This window comes from Acinonyx jubatus, chromosome D2 (genome assembly GCF_027475565.1).
Source record: "Acinonyx jubatus isolate Ajub_Pintada_27869175 chromosome D2, VMU_Ajub_asm_v1.0, whole genome shotgun sequence".
NCBI classification, from domain to species: Eukaryota; Metazoa; Chordata; class Mammalia; order Carnivora; family Felidae; genus Acinonyx; species Acinonyx jubatus.
This window is the reverse complement of record NC_069393.1, coordinates 57,654,495-57,676,857: the sequence shown is the minus strand read 5'-3', so window position 1 is coordinate 57,676,857 and position 22,363 is coordinate 57,654,495. Positions and strand designations below refer to the sequence as shown.

At 45.0% G+C, this 22,363-nt stretch overlaps 1 protein-coding gene across 2 annotated transcripts; it reads right to left on the bottom strand.

Annotated features, from left to right (window-relative positions):
* Positions 1-2,696: 2,696 nt before the first annotated feature.
* Positions 2,697-22,279, bottom strand: HIF1AN (hypoxia inducible factor 1 subunit alpha inhibitor). 2 transcript variants are annotated; one of them, XM_015063019.3, is made up of 9 exons: positions 22,107-22,279; positions 17,540-17,772; positions 17,008-17,258; positions 13,408-13,556; positions 10,833-10,978; positions 9,909-10,015; positions 9,425-9,488; positions 9,081-9,191; positions 2,697-8,272 (listed from the first exon to the last, which is right to left on the bottom strand). In XM_015063019.3, the coding sequence occupies exons 2-9, from the start codon at positions 17,714-17,716 to the stop codon at positions 8,228-8,230; spliced, it is 1,050 nt and encodes a 349-aa protein (XP_014918505.1). In that variant the 5' UTR covers positions 17,717-17,772; positions 22,107-22,279; the 3' UTR covers positions 2,697-8,227. The 2 variants fall into 2 exon arrangements, 1 of the variants encoding a protein (XP_014918505.1); XR_008291970.1 differs by lacking the exon at positions 2,697-8,272 and adding an exon at positions 9,618-9,795 and having other exon boundaries at positions 9,130-9,191.
* Positions 22,280-22,363: the final 84 nt, after the last annotated feature.

The following is a 22,363-nucleotide window of genomic DNA, read 5'->3' as shown; positions in this document are numbered from 1 at the left end:
GTCCTCCACAGACACTCTCCTGTCCCATTTCCTCTCTCCTTCTGGGAATTAGGTGGTAAACTAGAGCTTAGGTCTCTGCTTCTGTTCCCCAAGACCCCATCCTGGCAAAACCACCTTTGTCCCCAGCCCTTCCTCTCACAGACATTCAGGCTCTTCCAAAGCTTTATGATCTTTTCCATTTTGCTCTTCCACCAAGCCATCTCCTGTGAGATTCTGCTTCAGGCGTGGTATCCTGAGTCAGTAGGATCCAAAAGGCCCTGCTGCCAGCAGTTTCCTTCTCTCCAAATACTAACTGAACACTGTTCAAAGACACTCGGGTCTTCATAATAAACCACTTCCTAAGTGCCCACACTGAACTGGGTATTTTTACAACATTCCCACGTACTCGTGTAACAATATTGCAAGCCACGTGCTATTTCCCAGCTCTCACAGGTGAAGCAGCCAAGACCAAGAACCCTCAACTCACCTAAGGATGGAAGCGGGAAGCAGCAAATAGGGATTTCAAACCCAGGAGGCACATCTAATGCCTCTATTCTTATTAAGACATCACACAAACCCTTGTGAGATCAAGGACCACACACTGACTATAAAGTGGGTAGGATGTTGCTCAAACACCACTGTCAAAAGCTATTTGAAAACTTACAGGGAACCTTAAAGTCCATGGTCCTGCTGCCTTTCAACTAGTATGGTGGCCTCTGCACCAATCTCCTTGCCTCAAAGTCCCTGCCTGTTATGCCTCCAGCTTGCACACACCTTCAGTGCCTCTTACCCCTTGGCAGCAGTTCTGACGTGTTCTACTGTCACTGCCATTGTTTTAATATTATAGAAGAGAGATTCTGGAAGACCATTTCCCAGTGATGGTGGTGTGATAGGGTCCTGTGAATCAGGTCACCGAGAAGGGGCAGGGACTATAACATAAGCAGGAAAGTTCATATCTCTGCTCTGCTCATGAGTTGACAACTAGACTTACCCTGAGACTGGAAGCAGGACCTGTTGGAAAGCTAGATGAGAAAGAGGTGAAGCCTTTGAAAGACAGAAGGGCTGAGGCTTGCTATCAAATAGTCACTCTGCTAAGCCTTTCTTTACAAACTGTATTTCATACAGCCTTGACACGTAGTAGTTATCCCCATATATATAAAGGAGTTACAAGCAGTCTGTCATTTTGCCCAAGGTCATATAGAATGACAGATCTAGGATTCAAAGTCAGGTATGCAGAGCCCTCATTCTCAATCACTACCCTATGTTGCATTATACACTTTATATTGGAGAGGTAATAAAAACCTAGCCCAGATATAGCTTACATTTTGGGTTACGGAGTAGAGCTGCCCTTAAGGACCAAAGAGAAGGCTTTCAGGGCCCGGAGCCAAAGAAATCTAGAAGTGAAGAGGTGAATGCAAAGCGACTACAGAATGGCCTACAGTCCAGGAATGACTTGGCACAAGCTAAAGAGGGGTCTTCTTCACCCATGGGGCTGGGGACCAAGGTTAGAGGCAAGAGGTTGTGTGTGGCTACAGAGGGGGCACTACAGAGAGGCTCAGCTCATAGTGGGGAGGAAGGGAGTGGCTCAAAGTGGGAGACAAAACCTAAGAAATCAGGAGGATGTCAGTGTGGAAGAAGCTGAGAATTCCAGGCAGCCAGAATATACCTCGGGCTGACTTCTGAGTATCCAGCATCTCTTCCAAGTAGGGTGGCAGGCAGAGTGGCTCCAGAGGCCAGAATGCAGACAGATTTCTGAGAAAGAGGACAGTGGAAAGGTTACAAGGGAGCAAGTCCAATCCATCTGTACTCCAGGACAAACTTGGGCCAGCCACCAAAATGATTTCCAAAGATTTCTGTGGCTAACCAAAGGGTTTCTTCTTTTAGGGTCCATCACCTGGCTCCTTTCTAGGTGTTATTAACAGAACCCTTAAACATGGAGGAGCAGAGGGTTTGTTTGGGAACTGGGAGAGAAGCCAGAGAAGAAAGGTATGCCTTTCGCTACTCCCCAACCTCTGGTTAACTTCTAGATATCGGCTTAGCCTATGTTACTTCCTGCAGGAAGCCTGCTGTGAACACCTAGCTTCTCCTTTGCACATCTGTAATGTTAACTGCCTGGTTGGTGCCCCCACTGAACTGAGAGCACACAGGCACAAACTAGCAACGGGTCTGGAACAGAAATGCTCCAGGGCACTCCACAAATGGTAGCTGTTAAGATTCTAGTCTGATATTTTTCTGGATTCTCTTCTAAAAGCCACTCTACCCCAGAGCTATCTTAATACACATATAATTTAAATACAGTGAAGGGCATGGAATAAAACTGAACCAAGGAGGTTGGACTTGACTGCCTTGGTGTCTCACAGTAGGAAACTGGCAAGAGCTTCTACAGGGGTGATGGAAACTCTTTCAGATGCCCTCACTCCTCACATAGCGTAAGGAGAGCTCATACCTGATGACTTCTCACCCTGGCCTTGGGCTGGTGTTGAGAGTGGTAAAGTCTGGCTGTCTAGACAGAAGGCATCAGGCATTTCCCTGTTTCCCTCCTTCTAGGACAGGTTTGGGTACCAAAGCCCTTCTGTCTGCCTGCAACTCGATGTGGGTGTCTCCAGGGCATGTTCCTTGTTCTTTCCTATGGTTTTCTTGAGAGAGGAAAAAAAAAAAAAATCACTGGAAATCTGCTCACAAATCACTGAAATAAAGTTTCTGAATAAGTCACATAATAAACGTAACCACCACCACCACAGCCATTTATTAAGTGCTTGCCAGGTACGTGCTAAAGCTTTACAAACATCGTTTCAGTTAATCCAACAACCCTGAGGTAGATATTTTCAACACTCCCCCTCGCCCCCCACACATATTATTGTAATTGAGGAAACTGAGGCTCAGAGAGGTAAAGTCAATCAACAAGGTCAAACCTGGCTGATAAGTGGCAAAGCTAGAAATCTGAACCAGAACCAAACACATCTGACTCCAAAATCCATGCTTTAAAACACTATGCTAGGTTGCTTCTATTGGAAGGTAAGGACACATGCCCCTTCCCAAAATACTACCTAAAACCCAGACTTCAGGTGGGGAAGAAGGCAAGGCCTAGTTTTTTTCACTTCTTTAATCAGTTTTTGTGTCTAAACACTTGGAGGAGTGGAAAGACAATCTGGGTAAGCTGACCACTGGTCCCTCACCTGCTATCCCAGCTTCCGTGGCTTGTCTCATCTAAGACCTTCGCTCCAGACACAAAACTACTCAACATGCTGTTTCCGTCCCAGCAAGCGCTGAAATGCGGAGATCAGCCAAACTTGGTGACTCAGAGCATCGCCAAAGACACCACAGACCAGGAGACATCCACAAGATGACCACAATCCCTGAACTGCTTGCTGGACCGTAAGGCACACAGATGCATTCAGATGGAAACACAAAACTCTGCTTCTTCCACCCTGGCTTGCCAGGCCTGACCCCACTCCTGGGGATTCTCCTACCCAATCCCTCCTCATGATTCTCCGTTATCCAAGACTCTGGGTACCCTCCCCTCACCCATCTTTGGAGGCACCACTGGCCATAGATCCTCAGGCCTCACGGTTGCTAGTGTCTAAGGCCTCGTCCCCTAAAAATGCACCAAAAGTGCTCAGTCTCCACTAAGGACCCCAAGACCTGTGAGGATTAAACAGACGGCTGAAGACTAGCAGAAGAGCCACCAGAGTTAGAAAAGCTAAACAGGCTACACAAAACAAACAAAGGAATGCTACGTGGGCAGAATAGGCACAGAACAAACAGACTAACTGCAGGTCAGAAGAGAAGATGACTCAAACATGCTCAGGGCTGATCCCAGGGAAAGGGATCCTAGAGAAACTCTATCCCAACACTTGCAGCCATGGACGTGGCTTTTGAAGAGAGGGCAACGCCCGTTCAGGAAAAAGGCTCTTGGTGGAGACTGGACAGAGGGAGGCTGAGTAGGAGAAACTGGAGGAGCCCTGAAAAGGGAAACTGGAACATCTCTTCAATGCAGGAAGCTTGAGAGGACACCAGAGAAGTCAGCAGGGACTGGAGAACGAGCACCGAAGGTCCCAGGGAAGGACAAGAACAGGCTTGAAAGGCCAGGGCCCCTGGAACCCCATGAGCCACTTCTCAGTGCACCCCGGCATCCATCCTATTTGGGTAAAACTAGTCACTGAGGGCCATTCCCTGCAGCCCTACTAAACTCTGCATCCGATCTGGAAGGGTAGAAGCCACAGAGGTAGGGAACTTATCAAGGAAGAGAAACAGTCCTGTCTGCGAAGTTCACATTCTGACAGGAGACAAGGAACCACCCTTTTCCCCAATCTTTGAGGGAGCTTCTAATCTAAGGAACCCACCACATACAAGTCACAAAGCTGAGGAACAAATACCAACTAGTGCAAATTAATACAGTCCCTGAAGTTTGAAGACAGAGGAAGAATGAACACAGGTACCACAGAGACCTGGGAAGATCCAGGTTGGGAATCTCCACACCTTACAACTCAGCCCACTGGAGGTGATCTCATTACCTGTTCACGTATCTGGGTGGGGCCTCAGTGCCCTCCACGCAACTACTACGGCTGAACTGACTGGGAAGAATCAACATTACTCCTGGGGAGCCCAGAGGTTTGCTCTCTACTGATCTTCCTCATCTGTCAACAATCTCTCATCTTGTCCTCACAGGGCGCACAATTCATGGCTTCATAACCGCTGGTTGTTTCATGTGGTTTCCCCTCCAACTAAGTAGAAGCTCCTACAGGATAAAAACTAGGTTTTCTCCACACCCTGTAGTGTTAGAATATAACAAATACTTGTCACAAGAAGGGTATCTGGGGTGTTGAATTAAAAAATTTTTCCACAAACAGCAAGCATGTCACAACTATTCTGTCGTTATCCTTTGCCCTATCACTTGCAATTGACACTCATCTCTCTCTCTCTGATGGCTCATGCCTATACGTGTCCATTCCTGTATCCACCTCAGGCTGGGGACTGGGCCCACCTAGCCTGTCAAGAAATATCAGTTCAGTCGGCTTGTGGAAACAAGGAAAGGGTACGTGGCCCAAGAGTCTCTGGTGGGGGCAGAGGGAGGGCCTCCCCACACTGGGCTGGCCCACCGATAAGGATCCTTCCCCTCTCTGTCTCCTAACAGATTCAGATTAATGATCGCTCATTCCTAATTGTCAAATTTCTTTTCCTTCATCCTGTGTCTAATCACCAGTGACAGAAACCATTACGCAAATGAGAGCAGACGACTTCCCCCAACTGTTCGCGTTGGTAAAAACCTTGTAATTTAGAGCTCTGATTTGTACGGGAAGCTGGTCTCCCCCAGGCATCCTGGGCATCTGCTCAACTGATGCCCAGAACAGCCCCCCCTCCCTCCCCCGAACTCCAACCCCCCAACAAATATTTGACTTCACAAAAGAGCAGTTTCCTGTGTACCTGCTGGTATAAAAATGGGAGCCTGCAATATGGCTGACCTCCATTCAGGCCCAAAGGCCCACCTTCCCTTGGTGTGTCTGCCTCTACACTGCTGGCCACCACAGGAGTAAGCAACAGAGCAGGTAAGTTTCCTCAGCTGCAAGTAGAATTTGAGCCCGAACAGCCCTAATCTAGGTAAGTGAGGGAAGGAGCCTAGATCTCTTCCTTGGGGGAAAGGGAAGCAGCAGAACATGAATCAATGTTCTTAGTTATTATCTAGAACTGAATCTTCAATCTCATAGGTGCAGACGTGTGCTGGGAGAAATTATGGGGCCCATTCAGGGACACACAAATAATGCACTAGGGTCTAGAACTCCATTTCCCCACAGCTCCTCCCAGCACTCTGCACTCAGAACAGGGCTTCCCAGTAGTTTTCCCAAGAGGTCTTTAGCTGGAGCCCAGAAGAGCTTTTACCCTGAGCTGTATCTCATGCATCCTCTTGGGCACTGCACAGTGGGGTGAGGTCCGAGGATGGCTTGTAGTGCAGAGGAGGAAGAAAGGTAGGAGAACCAACAATTTGGTGGAAAGGGAGCAGGGGGGTTGCAGCCAAATAGCACTAGGTTTAAATCCTTACTGCCATTAATCACTGAAACTGCTCTGAACCCATCTCTTTAGCTGCGAAATGAGAATACCCACCTTGCAGGATGGTGAGGAACAAGATAAGAGCACTAGGCAGGTGTCTAACTATCAGGGTCACTATTATATTATCCATGGATCAGGACCAATCCTATAAAGGATCCTCCCCCTTGGTAGCCTTAGGTCAGACCTGTGTCAGCACAGCACCCAGCAAGGACCAGCTGAGTGGCACATGCCTCCTGCCGTACGTCACCCTCATCTTTGAGGGCTGAGCCAGGAATGCAGCTGACCTGCTAAGGAGAATGAAAATAATCTTTCAAAGTTTGACTGTGGTCAAGTTTATCATCTGTCTGCCTTATTTTCTTTGCTGTGCTCCTCTTTCCCAAAAGAGATAGAGGGATGGAGATCACTGCAATCATATTTTCCAGCATTGGCTATATTTGAAAGAACTACACTTGAGAAGGTACCGTGTTTGCGCACCCACGCTGCATCAGAGAACCCCAGAATGGGGCACTACAAATAGACACCCCTCCCCAAAATACATACACAGATGCACACACACATACACACACCCTCTCAGTCCATCAGTGCGCTGTAACTGTAAACTGAGCTTCGGGACTTAGAGCCACAGCTCAGACACTGAAAGTAAACCTTTGGCAAAAAAAAAAAAAAGGGGGGGGGTGTATAAAATCAGTTTTCCAACTCCAGCTCCTCTTTCCTTCCAGGAAGAAGGGGCATGGAGATGGGACTGGAGGTGAGAAGACACAGGGCCACCACACTGCCCAATTCCAGGGGCCCCAGTTCCACTGAGTCATGTGACTGATGGCCCTTCAAGTGGTGCAGTGCCCAGCTATAAGCTGCGGCCCTGACACGGGTTCCCACAAGTAACAATAAACAGGAAAAAAAAAAATTCCACTTCTGTGCTCCATCGGTTGCCCTGACTTTCAAGAGTGTTTGTGGAACATTACAGTGGGGTCTGGCAGAGGCGCTGGCTTTAAGAAGCAAGGCTACATTTTTGTCCTTGCCCTGAGGTGGATGACAGTGGCAAGTTAGCTGCCTAAGCTTGACCCCATTTCATCTACTCAGCCAGGAAGGACTGCAGAAGAGGACGTGGCCTGGGGAGTGAGGGTCACAGGGCCTGGACGCTCTAGCCAGTCAGCCTCAGGCAGTTTGCAGTGAGACCCGAAGAGTGTCCAATGGCTAAAACTAAGTGTAAAAGCTTTAGGCTAGGTCAGGCGGTACTTCCCTGGGGCTCACACTGTCTGTCCCACTGGACAAGGTTAAGCAGTGGAGAAACCTGGTAAGCAGAGAGGCAGGCCAGTGTGGACACACACACGCATGCACACACACACCACACACACATCCACAGAGGCTTATACCCCTAGAACCTAGAGAAGCCACTACAGGAGGACTCCCTTGGTACTCAGCACAGGGAGCCAAGAGCTGGTGCTGAAAGAGAGAAGCTGTATGTGTCTGCAATTTGGAACTTATACACAATCCTTGGTTCTCGTATCCCAAGGCTGTTTTCTATGTATGGCTTGAGCTTAAAGGTCCGAGTCAGAACCTTGTCTAATTCTCTCACAGGAAGCCTACCTAGGCTCATAGAGGCAAACCTCCCTCTCACTTTCCCCACGAAGAGTCCCGGTGGCCATTCCCACGCAGCCTAGAGCCTGACTCTGCGAAAACTGGAAGGAGGCAGACTGACCTAATGGTCAGGAGAGCTCTGGCCCTGCAGCCCAGGTGTGGTGGGCGTCCAAGACCATCTCCTCTCTCTCAGGCTGAGGCACTGAGGTTGCAGGAGACAGGGCTGAGAGCCAGCAGCGCCATCCTGACCCAGGAGAAAGCAAGAAACAGATACATACATGCGTGTGCATGCACACACACGCACACACATCCTGAGGGTGACAGACTGACACACACAGATGTGATGACAACCAGAAGCTGGGACTCCACACACTGAATGCAGGACCTTAGGGGGCAGAGAGGGAAGATGCTGGGGCACAGAGGCAAGGGCAAGAAGTCCCTCCAAATGGGAGTGGAGTGCCAACCACCCTGCCTTGCCCCAAACACCTGCCTCCAGGGCCATGGCAAGAGTCCAGTCCATTAAGTGCAGCGTGCAATACTAGCGCCTGGAGTCTCCTGTCCTCATCAATGAAGCGGTGTGGACGGGCTAGCAGTCACCTGGCAGGAGGCCTCGACTCCTGGCAGGCTAGTTGTATCGACCCTTGATCATTGTGTTCAACAAGGGCCCCACCTGTGAAGAGACATGAGGAGCCAGTCAGAACTGCCTGTCCCCTGGCCCTGGAACCAGACGTGGTGTGTCTGGAGGCATTCGATGTCCAGCCAAGGGCAGGGACAAGGCTTTCAATCTTTAAAACCCTCTAACCTACTCTCTTCCTGGAAAATATTCCAGGACATGGTCCCCTCCTCTGGGTCCATCTTGTAATACTTTCCCTCTCACAATACCTTATAAGCAGCACCAAACTGACAGGTCAGAGGAGCCACCCAAGAGTGCCTGCATGTTTCTTAAATGTGATTTAAGAAGGTTAAATGCCTCTGTATCCTGAAACGGTCACCTGCAATTGGGGCTGGTGCCACCTCCCAATCCCACAGGTCCTCTGCATGCTGAGGCTATCCACAGGAAGAAGGCAAGAGCATTACAAATACCTCCCCTGGGTACCCAATGGGCCACTGGCACACCTGTGTGGGAAGCAGGTCTCAACATTACCTAGAGCAGCCTTGGCACAGCTGGGAGAATGTGAGGAGATGCTTTACTGCTCGCTTTCCGTTCCAGAAGAATCCCCTCAGGGGTCCCCAGCTGGCACACAAGCCCCATGGGGAACATTACCACTAGCATGGAACAGATTATAATTGATCCACCAGTCAAGCCCAGCTCTCACCAGAAAACAAAGATTTTCTGAACACACCCATAACCTCTATGGAGAGAAAGGACACCAGACACTGAAACAGAGGAGCTATGGAGAACGTGACACCAATCCTGACTTTTCTTGGTCACTCTGCCCACTGGGCCACAGGAGTGCCACCTTGGGGCAGCCACATACCTCTTGTGGGTTCCCCAAGGCCTCTCCAAGCATCTTCTCAATGTTTCTCATTATGGCCACTTTCTGATGGGCTTTGAGAGGATATTCAATTCTCTTAGGGGTGGGGGCCCCCTGCAAAGGAAGCAGCAGCTCAGGAAATGCCTTTAGCAGCAGGCCTCAGTGTAACCCACCGTTCTAGAAGCTTCTTCCCTTTTAAGAAGCCCAGTTCAATCCCATCCCTCTTCATCTCCCCAAAGACCTGGGAGTCACTTGCAGAGATAGCGAACCTCCCCACCCTGCCCCCAAATCATTTATTACACCTACCTCACCCCAATCCCATCTAGGGGGAAAAAACCCATATTCACCTTATACCAGAAGTTCACAGTGATGGTAATCCCCCCATTTAGTAATGACTCTATGTGATGCCACCTGCAAGAAAATAAACATGCTCCTGTTTGCCACCAATATTCTTTAGAGAGAGGAATGGAAAAAAGTGGTAAATTCCAGCTAGGGCAAATAACAAGGACGTTATCGTTACACTTATTCTGTGAAACACACCCGGGACCAGAGGCAGTGGTGTTCAGTCTCCAAATACAAAAGAACCAAGAACAGTTTCTCCAGCCTCAAGCCTCTGGGATCTCTTTTGACCTGAGGAATTGTCATCTTGTCCTAGAGACAGGGAGGGTTGTCATTTCCTCCATGTTCAGTACGCTCACATCTGGATATGCCAACCTTCCTGTAGATCAAAGAAGACCAATCCTGCCACAACTCAGAAGGGACAAGATACAGTTTTCCAGGGAATGGGAAAGAAAGCTCCCAGGAAGCCCCCAGTCCTAGCCCCCTCCTCACCAGTACATTGGGATGTAAAGAACATCACCAGGGCCAACCACTGTTTCATAACCAACCACGTTCTGGAAATTGGGGAACCTCTCGTAGTCAGGATTGTCAAAGTCCACCTGAGAGGTTCAAGAGAAAGAAAAAAAAAATCAGTCAATCACCAAATCTTTATTATTAACTATGATGTACTAGTTTGGTAGTCAAAAAAAAAAAAAAAGATGACTTTAAGAAAAAAAGACGTGTTTAGAATTCATACCTGACGGAAGATATCATACAAACATTAAACACATTCTCTCTCTCTCTCAAAAAACAATGTTATGACAGGCCATGCTCAAAGATTAAGTGATAAAGAATCCTGGGCCTCAGTGCTCCTGAGATCAGAAGCCAATCACCACAGTTTGCAAGTCAGAAAACCTACTCATGGCCTGCCAATATGAGGAATTAAGGATGCATCCTTCAACCAGACCTTCTGAAACTTTCTCCCACACACACGTTCTAGCCAGCAAAAACTCCTACATTAAGTGGCTAGGCAGTTTTCTCAAGAAAGGAGAGGACCTCTCTGGTTGGCCATTAAATCAACCATATACTTCTTTTAGATGCAGGAAAGACAGTAAGTGATATATCTCAATTCTATTCACCCTTCTCCTTATCAAAAAGAACAAGCATCCACAACAACAGAAAACAATTATTAAACCCAGTGGAGACATACACATTCAAACAGGGTAACCAGAGTCCACAGCATCAGTGATGGAGTTTGCCCTCCAGAATTGCAACAGGACTGTTTATCCTTATATACATTTGGGATCACCACAGGGGCCTGGATGATGTGAACTATACTGTAAAATTATCCTGAGTTTATCCATGCGGAAGGGGAAAAACATGCCAACCTTGTATCCCAAAGGAGTCCTATACCCTCCTCAGACCACACAAGCTCACCTGGCTCTGTCTGTCACATGGGTGATGAACAGGATATGGGTACAGGCATTCAAACTGATCCGGAGGGAATAAAATGCATCGCTTATAGCCTTTTATCTGGGCAAAGAAGTTCTGCTGCTCATCATAGTGAGCAGGTGTCACATTTCCTGTGGGAGGAAAGACAGGTCTTATTCAGAGCATTGGCTCTACTGCATAGGCTGAAACACAAGGCCCAATGCTGGAGAAACCCAGTCTGCCCTCTCAGCTAAGGGTTCCCAATCAAAATTTCAAGCAGAATCAGGGAGACTGCAATTACAACTCTCAGCAAATTAGGTGTTGCACTTTCAGTGGGTAGTAAGTCGTTTAGAAACCATCACTGGCTAAGAGTTCACCATAAATTGGAGCAAAGCAAACTTTCATAAATGATGCTTCTGTCCTTACTAGAAGCAGCAGCGCATCAAGATAATACTCACAAGTCTGGCAAAGTAATATACTGTGCATACTAGTACCTTTCTTGACTATGGTAAGAATTCAAGAGTAGCAAACTAAGAGTTAGAAACAACCGAAATGACTGGCATCAACAACACACACATAACTTCTTTGATGGGATTAACCGGTCATTCCAAGTTGTATGAGTATGTATTTGCCTGGAGTAGCTCTTCTGGAGCTCAAAGATTCTCAATCTTTGCTCCCACTTCAACACATCTACGGGATGCAACACTTCTTAGAGCAACACTGGGGCTGTTAATTCTCATAAAGGAATCGGGAGAGTATATCGGATTCCTGAAGAGTGTTGTATAATTTTTATAAGGCTAATAACTTTATTTTATTTTATTTTATTTTTTATACTTACTTTGGAGAAACAGAGTGAGACAAAGTGTGAGCAGGGGAGGGACAGAGAGGAGAAACAGAGAGGAGACACAGAATCTGAAACAGGCTCCAGGCTCTGAGCAAGCAGTCAGCACAGAGCCTGCTGCGGGGCTCGAACCCACAAACTGTGAGATCATGACCTGAGCCGAAGTCAGACGCTCAACCGACTGAGCCACCCAGGCGCCCCTAAGGCTAATAATTTTAAATGCCAACTTGTGGCACTGGGTGGCTCAGTTGGTTGAGTGTCCAACTTCAGCTCAGGTCACGATCTCACATTTTTTGGGTTTGAGCCCCACATCGGGCTCTGCGCTGACAGCTCAGAGCCTGGAGCCTGTTTCAGATTCTGTGTCTCCCTCTCTCTCTGTTCCTCCCTCACTTGTGCGCGCGCGCTCTCTCTCTCTCTCAAAAAATAAAAATAAAAAATAATAAAATAAAATAAAATAAAATAAAATAAAATAAAATAAAATAAAATGCCACCTTGAATTACTTCTGCCTTAGTGTATATATGATCCATCTACTCTTTTGTAACTGGGACCTCATCTGTTGTTTATTCTTTGCACAATCCTTGGGAGCTGAGGGGTCCTCTGCAGAGCATGAAGGTTAGAAAACACTCCCCAGGTCAGCCTGGGTGGGCCAAGACAGTCGCCCTCTGACATGCTGAGAGTTCATGTGCATCGTCAAAGATTTGTTCTCTCATCTCTACCTGAGGGATCCGCTTCTGTGCACTCTACCAAAGGACAAGAAGGCAGCAGCAAAACTCCTAGTTAAGTAAACTACAACTGGCTCCTGCCAGGTCAGTCAAGAGTTGCTTTCAAAGGGGCAGGTTAAGGATACAATCCATAAGCTGCAATGCTAGAAATCTTTATTAATACTGGCAGCAAAGAATCCAAAACTGAAGAAAGGACAATCAAAGGAGGAGAAGAGACTTCAGAGCCCAGTAGTGAAGGACAAAAAATAATTACTTTCTCGTTCAATACAAATTATTCACCATTCACTAAATACCTACTATGGGCCTGGCCTTCAGCTAGTGCCAGAAATAAAAATAAGAATGAGACAACGACCCCAGCCAGTAAGCAGCTCTCCTTCTTCTGACTGGAGTTCAAAGGCTTCTCCTTTTATTCAAATGAGTAAGAAAATAAAAGAACGTATTCACATATTTGCTTGTGTATGCATAAAATCAGCTAGCAGGATACACAAGCAACTAATAACATGCAGATGTCTCCAGGGAGCAACACAAGAGGCTGGGAAACAGGAGTGGAATAGAAATTTATCATTACACACCTGTTTATACCTTTTGAATTTAATTCCATAAATATATTAACATTCAAAAGATAAGGTTCAATTTATATTGAAAAAATAAGCTTGCCTCTTCTACTGGGATAAAAATCTTCTGAATATAGACAGATCAAATAGAGAACAGCAACCTTTTCAGGAAGATCCCTAATATCTGAATGTACACAGTCGTGAAGCAACTGAGGAAGGGAACAGAACTCATTTTCTTTTTCCAGTGCATGAAACAAGCTTACTTGCTTAACATACATCATCTCATTGAATCTTTAGAGTTATTTATAAAATATTATCATGTTCCTTTTACAGGTAAGAAGGCTGAAGTTTAAGAAAGTTAAGTGACTCGTTCAAAGTCATAAAGCAAATGACTGGTGAAGACAGGCCTTGAAATCAGGTTTGTACGACTCTAAGCTATGCTGCTTTCTGAAAGATTTCTTACCTTCCATGCCAATGAGCAGCAGGTTGGATGTCAGCTGTCCCCAGCCACGCTTTCCCTGTTGTTTATTAATCCAGTTCCAGTTAAAACCCAAGAAGTCCATGACAATCTTCCTGCCCACGGTGTCATTGAGCGTTTGCTGCAGATACAACCTATGTTCCCAGAGAAGAAGATCCCATTAGTGCACGTACACAGTCCCTTGGCATGGCCTCTCCACACCTGGAAATCCAAATCCACACCTGCACCTCCCACAGAACAGCTGCAGTCATGCAAATCTTAACCAAGACAGATTCTCTGAAAACTGAATCCTTGCCTATCCTTCTCTGAGCTCTGTTCAACACCAAACTTATATTTCAAAGAAGTGATTCTTTTTTTTAAAATAAGCTCTATGCCCAATGTGAGGTTTGAATTCACAAGAGTTGCGTGCTCTGCCAACTGAGCCAGCCAGGAGCCCTTAAGAAGTGATTCTCAACCCTTGGTGGGTCACAGCATAAATCTAAGAATCTAGGGAAGGTTTCCATAAAAATGCACATACACACAGAATTGCATAGACTCCTCAAAGCCTACTCATAGAGTCTAGAATGATTAATCAGCCTTGTTCCACAGACTCTCTGGGCCTGAGACATCCTCTTTGGCCCTGGATGGGCATTATGGTAAATCGTATTACTGTTCACCAAGAGCTAGTTCCCTCCCTGTGGGAGAGTTAATTCTTCTGTACCCCTCTTGAAGCCAAGCTTGCATATTTAACTTACTCTGACCAACTAAATGTCCGCAAAAATGACTTGTGTTGCTTCCAAACTGTAATCTGAAGAACGAGCATACACTACCACCACATCCCTTTCTCTCTGCTAAACAGCTACAAGGTTTCAGATAGTAGCTGCTGGGGCAATCTGGGTCCCAAACTGAAAAAAAAAAGACGTAAGAGCAGAACCTCGACATGAAGTGTGGATGGAAATGCAGCATGACTATTGTTGTTATAAAGCTAAATAAACCTTTGCTGTTTCAAGTCATTGACTCTGGCTTAAACCCTAGTTTATCTTAACTAACTGAGCCACCTCTCTGTAGTAGCCTTCTACAGCTGAAGGCCTCATCAGGTTTTCTGCAGACCCAGGGCTCCTAATACACTGTGGAAGATCAGAAGTTACTTAAGGGATACGAAAACCCAGACACACTTGATCAAGCCCCACAAGAAATATTAATAAAGGGGCAAACATGAAGACAAAATGCAAAAGCCCCATCCTAGTCCTGAGACCATTACTTCAAAAGGCACATTGGGTGCCTGGGTGGCTCAGTGGATTAAGCGTCCAACTCGGTTTTGGCTCAGGACATGAGCTACATGTCAGGCTCTGTGCTGCTTAGGATTCTCACTCCTCCTCTCTCACTGCCCCTCCCCCCGCCACTCTCTGTCTCTGTCTCTCAAAATAAATAAATTAACTTAAAAAAAAAAAAAAAGGCTCAAAAGTTTCTCAGTGCCTAGAACCAGGATGTTTAAGACAATATTAACTAGAAATCTTGACAAGTTGTAAACACTAGCGATCTTTTGGGGGACAAGGAACCCTCAAGACTCAAATGTAACCTTCAGACTCTCTCCAGAGATTATAAAATATATATTCATATAGAAATTTTGCCAAGTAACTTTGAAAGAGGCAGAACACTCACCAAATGTGAATCCAAGCAATTCCTATTATAGCTGAACAGTAAATGGTCAAAAGAGCTCAAAGAGGAATCTCAGAATTCCTAGAACCTTAACAACCCGTACAATTACACAATGGAGTTGATTGGTGATAAAGTCAGCTGGTACGGCAGAACTTGCACAAAGAAAGAAATTTTCCTTGAATCACCCATAAAGTACAGACTACAGTCATAGCTTATACTTAGGCAAACTGCTCCCCCTAAGGGAAGTAAGAAACTTAAAGTGTCTAATTTTAAAAATTTGAATTAGGGGCACCTAGGTGGCTCAGTTGGTTATAAGCACCTGACTCTTGGTTTCAGCTCAGGTCACGATCTCACGGTTCCTCCGTATGAGCCCCGCGCTGGGCTCTGCACTGAGAGCAAGGAGCCTGATTGGGATTCTCACTCTCTCTCTGCCCCTCCCCAGCATGTGTGCACATGTGTCTAATTTCAAGCTCCTTCCAGTACAAATGTTCATTTAGTGGAATTACACTCCAGCACCACTTAAACGCCCTCTCTCCAAACGTTGGGGTATGTGTGGATGTATGCACACACATGTACACGCTATGTTAAATCTGAAGAAACTAATGCACAAGATGATTCAGGTACAGCAGCCTTTGTAAGACATAAAGAACAGATCAATCATGGTTGAGATCTTGGAAACTCTTTTTGGTTAAAGTTCTATCATTAAGATAACTGCAAAGTATCAGGAAGCCAAAAAAAAAAAAAAAAAAAAAAAAAAGATATTTTGAATCCTCAGCCATATGCTGCTAACAAAGAGTCAGGAAAAGAATTGAGGCAGGAGACTAAAGAGGAACCCAGAGCTGGATACCAAGTGTGCGACAGAGATGATCATTCACCGTGACATACTCAGTGACAACAATTCCTAGAAACAATGTTATAGCATGGAACTGAATTCTGTCTGGGACCTACCTCAGAGACTGTCTTCATTTCGCATATTAGAATAAGAGGAGAAAGAGTCACTTCTGTGTGTGTCTTGTGTTTGCTATCTCTAGTACAATATGAAAATCTGTATCAACTCCTCCCCCATTGAATCTGATCTTCCCTAATCTAGTGGATCCTGATATCCTTCACCCCAGAATCATGAAAATCTATAAAACGTTCCAGTTTCAACAGTCCCCAGCCAGCCCAATATTTTAGGACACAGAATACAAACTGGCAATCTCAGGGCTAAATCCAATTGACTTGTTTTTGCTTGTCCCAAACCCCCTCCCCCCCACCCCCGGCAGCATTTTTAATAATTTGAATTAGGGGCACCTAGGTGGCTCAGTCAGTTATGAGCACCTGACTCTTGGTTTTGGCTCAGGTCATGATCTCACGGTTCCTGCATTTGAGCCCCGTGCTGGGCTCTGCACTGACAGCACGGAGCCTGCTTGGGATTCTCTCTCTCTCTGGCCATCCCCAGCATGTGTGCACACACACTCTTTCTCTCTCTCCAAAAATAAACTTAATAAAAAAAATTTAACATAAAAACATATACAAAAAACAAAAATGTGAATTAGTTGCCCACATTTAAAAGTCAAAAAAAACCAAAACAAACATTTAAGTAAAAATCTTGATTTCTGGCTTTTCTTGAAAAATGAGAGTATCTGGCAAACCCTGAAACTGCACTCCCAAATAGAAACAAGAGTCAAGTAATGACTTCTCACTATGAACAGGGCATATGCATTCAACTTCACTGTAGTTTTCATCTAAACAATTTCACTCGCTTTGTTCACCTATCTGACCCTTCCAGGCAACTCTCCCACTTGTAAAGATGACGAAGAACTTCAGAGTTCCAATTCAAATCTAATAAATTCTCTCATCTCTCAAGCTAGAGAACTCGTCCAACTCCTCTATATGCTCAAGCAGCTACAAGAAAGGAAAATGGATGCCCCAGATTCAGTGGGAAATCATGATCTGGGAACTTACCTCTCTTCCCCTCCTTGCTGCTGTATATCCTGCAGTTTCTCAACAAACTCATGAAATTTCATTTCCTCCCTGTTGGACTTGGGCTTAAAGTTCTGGAAATTAGCCATCTTCTTCTCATCGTAGTACAAAAACTTGTGGGTGCTGGCACTGTACACAGAGAAGTCTCCGTTGCCAATGTTCTCCTGCAGATATTCAAGGTCCCATTTCAGAGCAGGATACACAAGATTTGTGTCTGTCAGCACCACAGGCTCCTAAGTAGAAAAACCAAGTGAAAAAAACAAATGAAGTCATCCCAAGGATTTGGTGCATTGTTATCTCATGACTCCAAAAACTTTCCCACTTCAAAATAATTTCTACTGTGAACAAGCGCGAACCCCTTAAGGCCCATGTCTCCTCGCCTCCCTCTCCATCTTCCCTTAGGTTCTAGGCGACAGCCCAGCCAGTCCCCCACATCCATCACCATTCACCTTTGACCTCTCTTCTCAACCTGGTCCCTTCCCCCTCCCCCTTCGGGCGGGGCCCCGCCCCCTACCTCATTCTCGATAAGTTCCTCCGCCCGGGGGTCGCTCTGACTCAGACGCGGGATGGGCCGGGTCGGGAAGCTATAATTGCGCAGTTGGGACTCATCCCAGGCTGGGCCGGGGGCTTCAGCTTCTTCCCGAGGTTCTCCAGAGCCCGAGGCCACGGCCTCCGCCGCTGTCGCCGCCATCTCCTTCGCTACAGACTGCCCCACCGGAACCGGAAGCTCCGCCTATTCCGGATAAACTACAACGGAAACCATAGAGATGACTTCGAGAGAGAGCGGTCCGGAGACACAAAGGAAGCGGAACCGGGGCCTGGGGAGAGCTCCTCCTAATTGTGACCTACAGCTCTACACACTAAGCTCCGCCCCTGAAGACTTGGGGCCCAGAGGTTAGACCTACTGAATAGGGGTGATCACCTGGTTACTCAATCCACAAAATATTATTTCTGCTTCAGTGTGCCCAAGTCTACACAAGAAGCAGAGAAGGAGGCCAATTTAATGGGGCTTTAAACTTTACAGTCATGGATGGGGAGAGAAGCCAACCCTTGACCTAAGGAAGTCAGAAGGGAAAGGCAGATTGATAGATGTTGGGCGAAGTTTGCTCTGAAGGCCTAAACAAAAGATAATATGGCAAGTTGAGAGACAGCCCAAGCAGGGGAGGGGCAGAGAGGAAGGGGGACAGAGGATCTGAAGCAGGCTCTGTGCTGACAGCAAAGAGCCTCATGCAGGGCTCGAACTCATGAACCATGAGATCATGACCTGAGCCAAAACCAAGAGTTGGACGCTTAACTGACTGAGCCACCCAGGCGCCCATTTATTTATTTTTAAGGGAGAAAAAGAGAGAACAGGGGAGAGGCAGAGAGAGAGGTAGAGAGAGAATCCCAAGCAAGTTCTGCACTTACAATGTGGAGCCTGACGTGGGGCTCAATCTCACAATAGTGATATCATGACCTGAGCTAAAATCGAGTTGAACGCTTAACTAGCTGAGCCACCCAGGTGCCCCATTGAAAGATATTTCTGCCACGGAACCAAGATTATTACTAATGGCCAACCATGAGCGTCTCACATTTTCCAACAATTTGTATTGGTTATAAAAGGCCTTCTCAATGACTTCTATTGCTTATTTAGACAGTTTTTACGGCCAGTTCTGGGAGGCCAAATTCTAAGATGAATCCAAAGATTTCTATCCCATCGTGTACGTGCCCTATACGTTTTATAAGAGCAGATCTTATGAATATGGTACGGTATCATTCCTTCAACGAGGTTATGTTATATAGCAAAAATGTAATTAAGGTTCCTAATCAGTTCACTGTGAGTTCATCAAAAGGGAGATTGACCCTGGGTGGGCCTGACTCAATAACTCTAACTCTTCCAATCTGGGTCTAGAGGGCAGTGACAGAAGCTGGGAAGATTTGAAGCCAAAGAAGTTCTCTCCTGTTGGATTTGAAGGAGTAAACTCCTTGTGGCAGAGAACGGCAGGTAGGCTCTAGAAGCTGAAAAAGTCTCCTGGTTGACAGCCAGCAAGACAGCAGGGACCTTAGTCCTGCAACTGTAAGGAACTGAATTCTGCCAACCACCACTGAGCTTGGAAAAAAAACACAGAGTTTCAGATGAGGACAACAGCCCCCACAAATACCTTAAGTTCAACTTGGTGAGACCCTGAGCTGAGACCCAGCTAAACTGTGTCTGGACTTCTGACTCATAGAAAATGTGACATAATTAATTGGTGTTGTTTAGGGCTGCTACTAAATTTATGGTAATTTGTTATGCAGCAATAAAAAACTAATACACTAGCTTAACTATGTAATTATGCTGCATGTAACTATGCTACACCAAACTGATAATGGGGTTACCTCTGTGGAGGGTTTGGGGTTGTGGGTGCCAACCAAGACCCAAGTTTTATCTGCATATTTGTATTTTTACAAGAGTATATTGAATATGTAAACTTGGGAATTAAAAATAAATTAGAATAAGAAGATTCAAATTACTAAAATCAAGAATGAAAGAAGGGTCATTACTACTGACTTCACAAAAATTAAAAGGAGTGCAAGGGAATACTATATACAATTGTATGCCAAAAAATTAGATAACCTATGTGAAATAGACAAATTCATAGAAAGGCACATACTATCATAACTGATTTAAGAAGAAATAGAAAATCTGAATAGACTTACAACAAGTAAAGAGATTAAAATAGGAATAAAAAAACATTCCACAAAGAAAAGCCCAGGACTAAATGGATTCACTGATAAATCCTACCAAACATTTTAAAAAGTATTAACATTACTCTTTCACAAACTCTTCCAAAAAATAGGGGAACACTCCCCAACTATGAGGAAAGTATTATCCTGATACCTAAATGAGGCAAAGATATCACAAGAAGAAAGAACTATAGACCAATATCCCTTATGAATATAGATGTAAAAATCCCCAACAAAACACTAGGAAGCCAAATCCAGCATTATATCAAAAAGGATTAAATACCATGACCAAGTAGGATTTATTCCAGGGATGCAATGTTGGTTCAACATCTGAAAATTAACCGTATTAATAGAAGAAAAAAAATCACATGATCATCTCAATAGACAGAGAAAGCTTTTGACAAATTCCAACACCTTCCAGGATAAAAAAAAAAAAAAAGGTCTGAAAGGACACCATCAAGAAAGTAGAAAGACAATGCATAGAATGGGAGAAAATATTTACAAATCATATAGCTGATAAGTGACTTGTCTCTAGAATTCGTAGAGAATTCTTACAACTTAGCAATAAAAAGTCAACCCAATTAAGAAATGGATGAAAGACTTGAATAGACACTTCTCCAAAGATATACTATGGCCAATAAGCACATGAAAAGGTGCTCAATGTCTATAGTCATCAGGGGAATGCAAATCAAAACCACAATGAAATACTATTCCTGGCCACTAGAATGGCTATAATAAAAAAGACAGGAACAAATGTTGGTGAGAATGTGGAAAAATTGGAACCCTTACATGCTGCTAGTGGGAAGGTAAAGTGGTACAGCTTCTTTGAAAAAGAGTTTTGCAGTTCTGCAGAAAGCTAAACATAGAGTTATCCTATGATCCAGAAATTCTTTTTTTTTTTTTTTTTTAATCCAGCCATTCTACTGCTAGGTATATAGCAAAGAGAATTGAAAACATACATCCACACAAAAACTTGTACAGGAATGTTCACAGCAGCATAATTCACAATAATCTCAAAGTGCAAATAACCCCAATGTTTATCAACTGACCACTGTATAAACAAAAGGTTGTGTATCCATATGTTATTTGGCCATAAAAAGGAATGGAGAACTGACCCATGCTACAACATGGACAAACCTTGAAAACATTACGCTATGTGAAGTAAGTCAGACACAAAAGGTTACATATTGCATGATACCATTTATATGAAATGTACAGAATAGGCAAATCCATCCAGACAGACAGCAGATTAGTGTTGCCAGAGGGTGGGGGAATACACTATCAGGGACAGGGTTTCTCTTGGGGGTAGTGAAAATGATTTAGAATTAGTGCTGATGATTGCTCAACTTTGTAAATATACCAAAAATCATTTTATTGTTACACTTTAAAACAATTTTTTTTAACATTCATTTATTATTGAGAGACAGAGTGTGAGCAGGGGAGGGGCAGAGAGAGAGGGAGGCACAAAATCTGAAGCAGGCTCCAGGCTCTGAGCTGTCAGCACAGAGCCCGACGCAGGGTGTCATGAGATCATGACCTGAGCCAAAGTCAGACGCTTAACCGACTGAGCCAGCCAGGCGCCCCTATTGCACATTTCAAAGGGATGACTTTTATGTTATATGAATTATATCATGATAAAAATAAGTAAATAAATCAGAACAGCTCTGTTTCTGGACCCAATTAGATCACGGCTTGCTTTGAATGAATGCAGGAATTGTACAATTATTTTGAACATCAACTAGAGATGCTCATTTACAAGAGGGCAAGTTGCTATGAAGTAGTCCTCCCCCAATTTTATATGTCAAATAGTTCATATAATTTTTATTGCTGTAATATATATTTGAGAATGTCTATAATAATGGATTCTGCTCCAAAACAGTGATCATACCAGAAGTTGCTGGAGATATGTGCACATTTATATTGCGTAAGTTATGCAAATCCCACTTATGTGAAAGTTAAAACATATTCACATGCAAACATGATAATATCCCCCATTCTTCTGTTAAGCGAGTGTTTGCAACTGTGGTCCGTCCTGCTTGAAATCTATTTAATACAAGTCCTAGCCGATCTGAGGTTTTAGCCAGTCTGGGAAGAGCTGTTTCTGGTGCTAGGATTCGTTTTACATTTGTTGGATTGAGGTGACTGGGACATTCAAGTGTAAACACGAAGTAAAACTGAGGAGCGAATTTGGGGCCGATTTGTGTGTTGCACCATGCCTGTACGTGAAGATCGAACAATTTGCAGAACAGAACAAGAACAAGGAAGACCAAGGGCTGAATTTGAGGAATAATCACTTTTGGGGATGAAAGGAGAACGTGTCAGTGAAGGAGAGGAAAAGGGCAAGCAGAGAAGAAATTAAGGCGGACTCATCTTACGTGTACTACTCCTGGGGGGGGCGGGGCGGGTAGGTTAGCTGTCCACAGGAGATGCTCGGGTTGAGTCCCCATTACCCTTGTAAGCGTCTGAGTCCCCTGACGGAGAAAGGGACACGATAATATGAAATATCAAAGTAGTGACTTAATTCATTTTCTCTCCTTCTAGCTTTCTGTCTCTATCCATTCGGTCATCTTCCCTGTGGCTTCCCAACACAGTTTAAGCCCCGCCCTTGTTGAACCCTTAAGACTTTCCCTCA

Bases quoted from the DNA above. Each gene is read 5' to 3' on its own strand.
- HIF1AN (XM_015063019.3), bottom strand. From the start codon at position 17,716: ATGGCGGCGACAGCGGCGGAGGCCGTGGCCTCGGGCTCTGGAGAACCT. The intron at 17,259-17,539 runs GTAGGGGGCGGG...TTTTCTACTTAG, and splicing joins AGGAACTTATCGAGAATGAG to GAGCCTGTGGTGCTGACAGA. The intron at 13,557-17,007 runs GTAAGTTCCCAG...CTGGGAACATAG, and splicing joins CAGCAAGGAGGGGAAGAGAG to GTTGTATCTGCAGCAAACGC.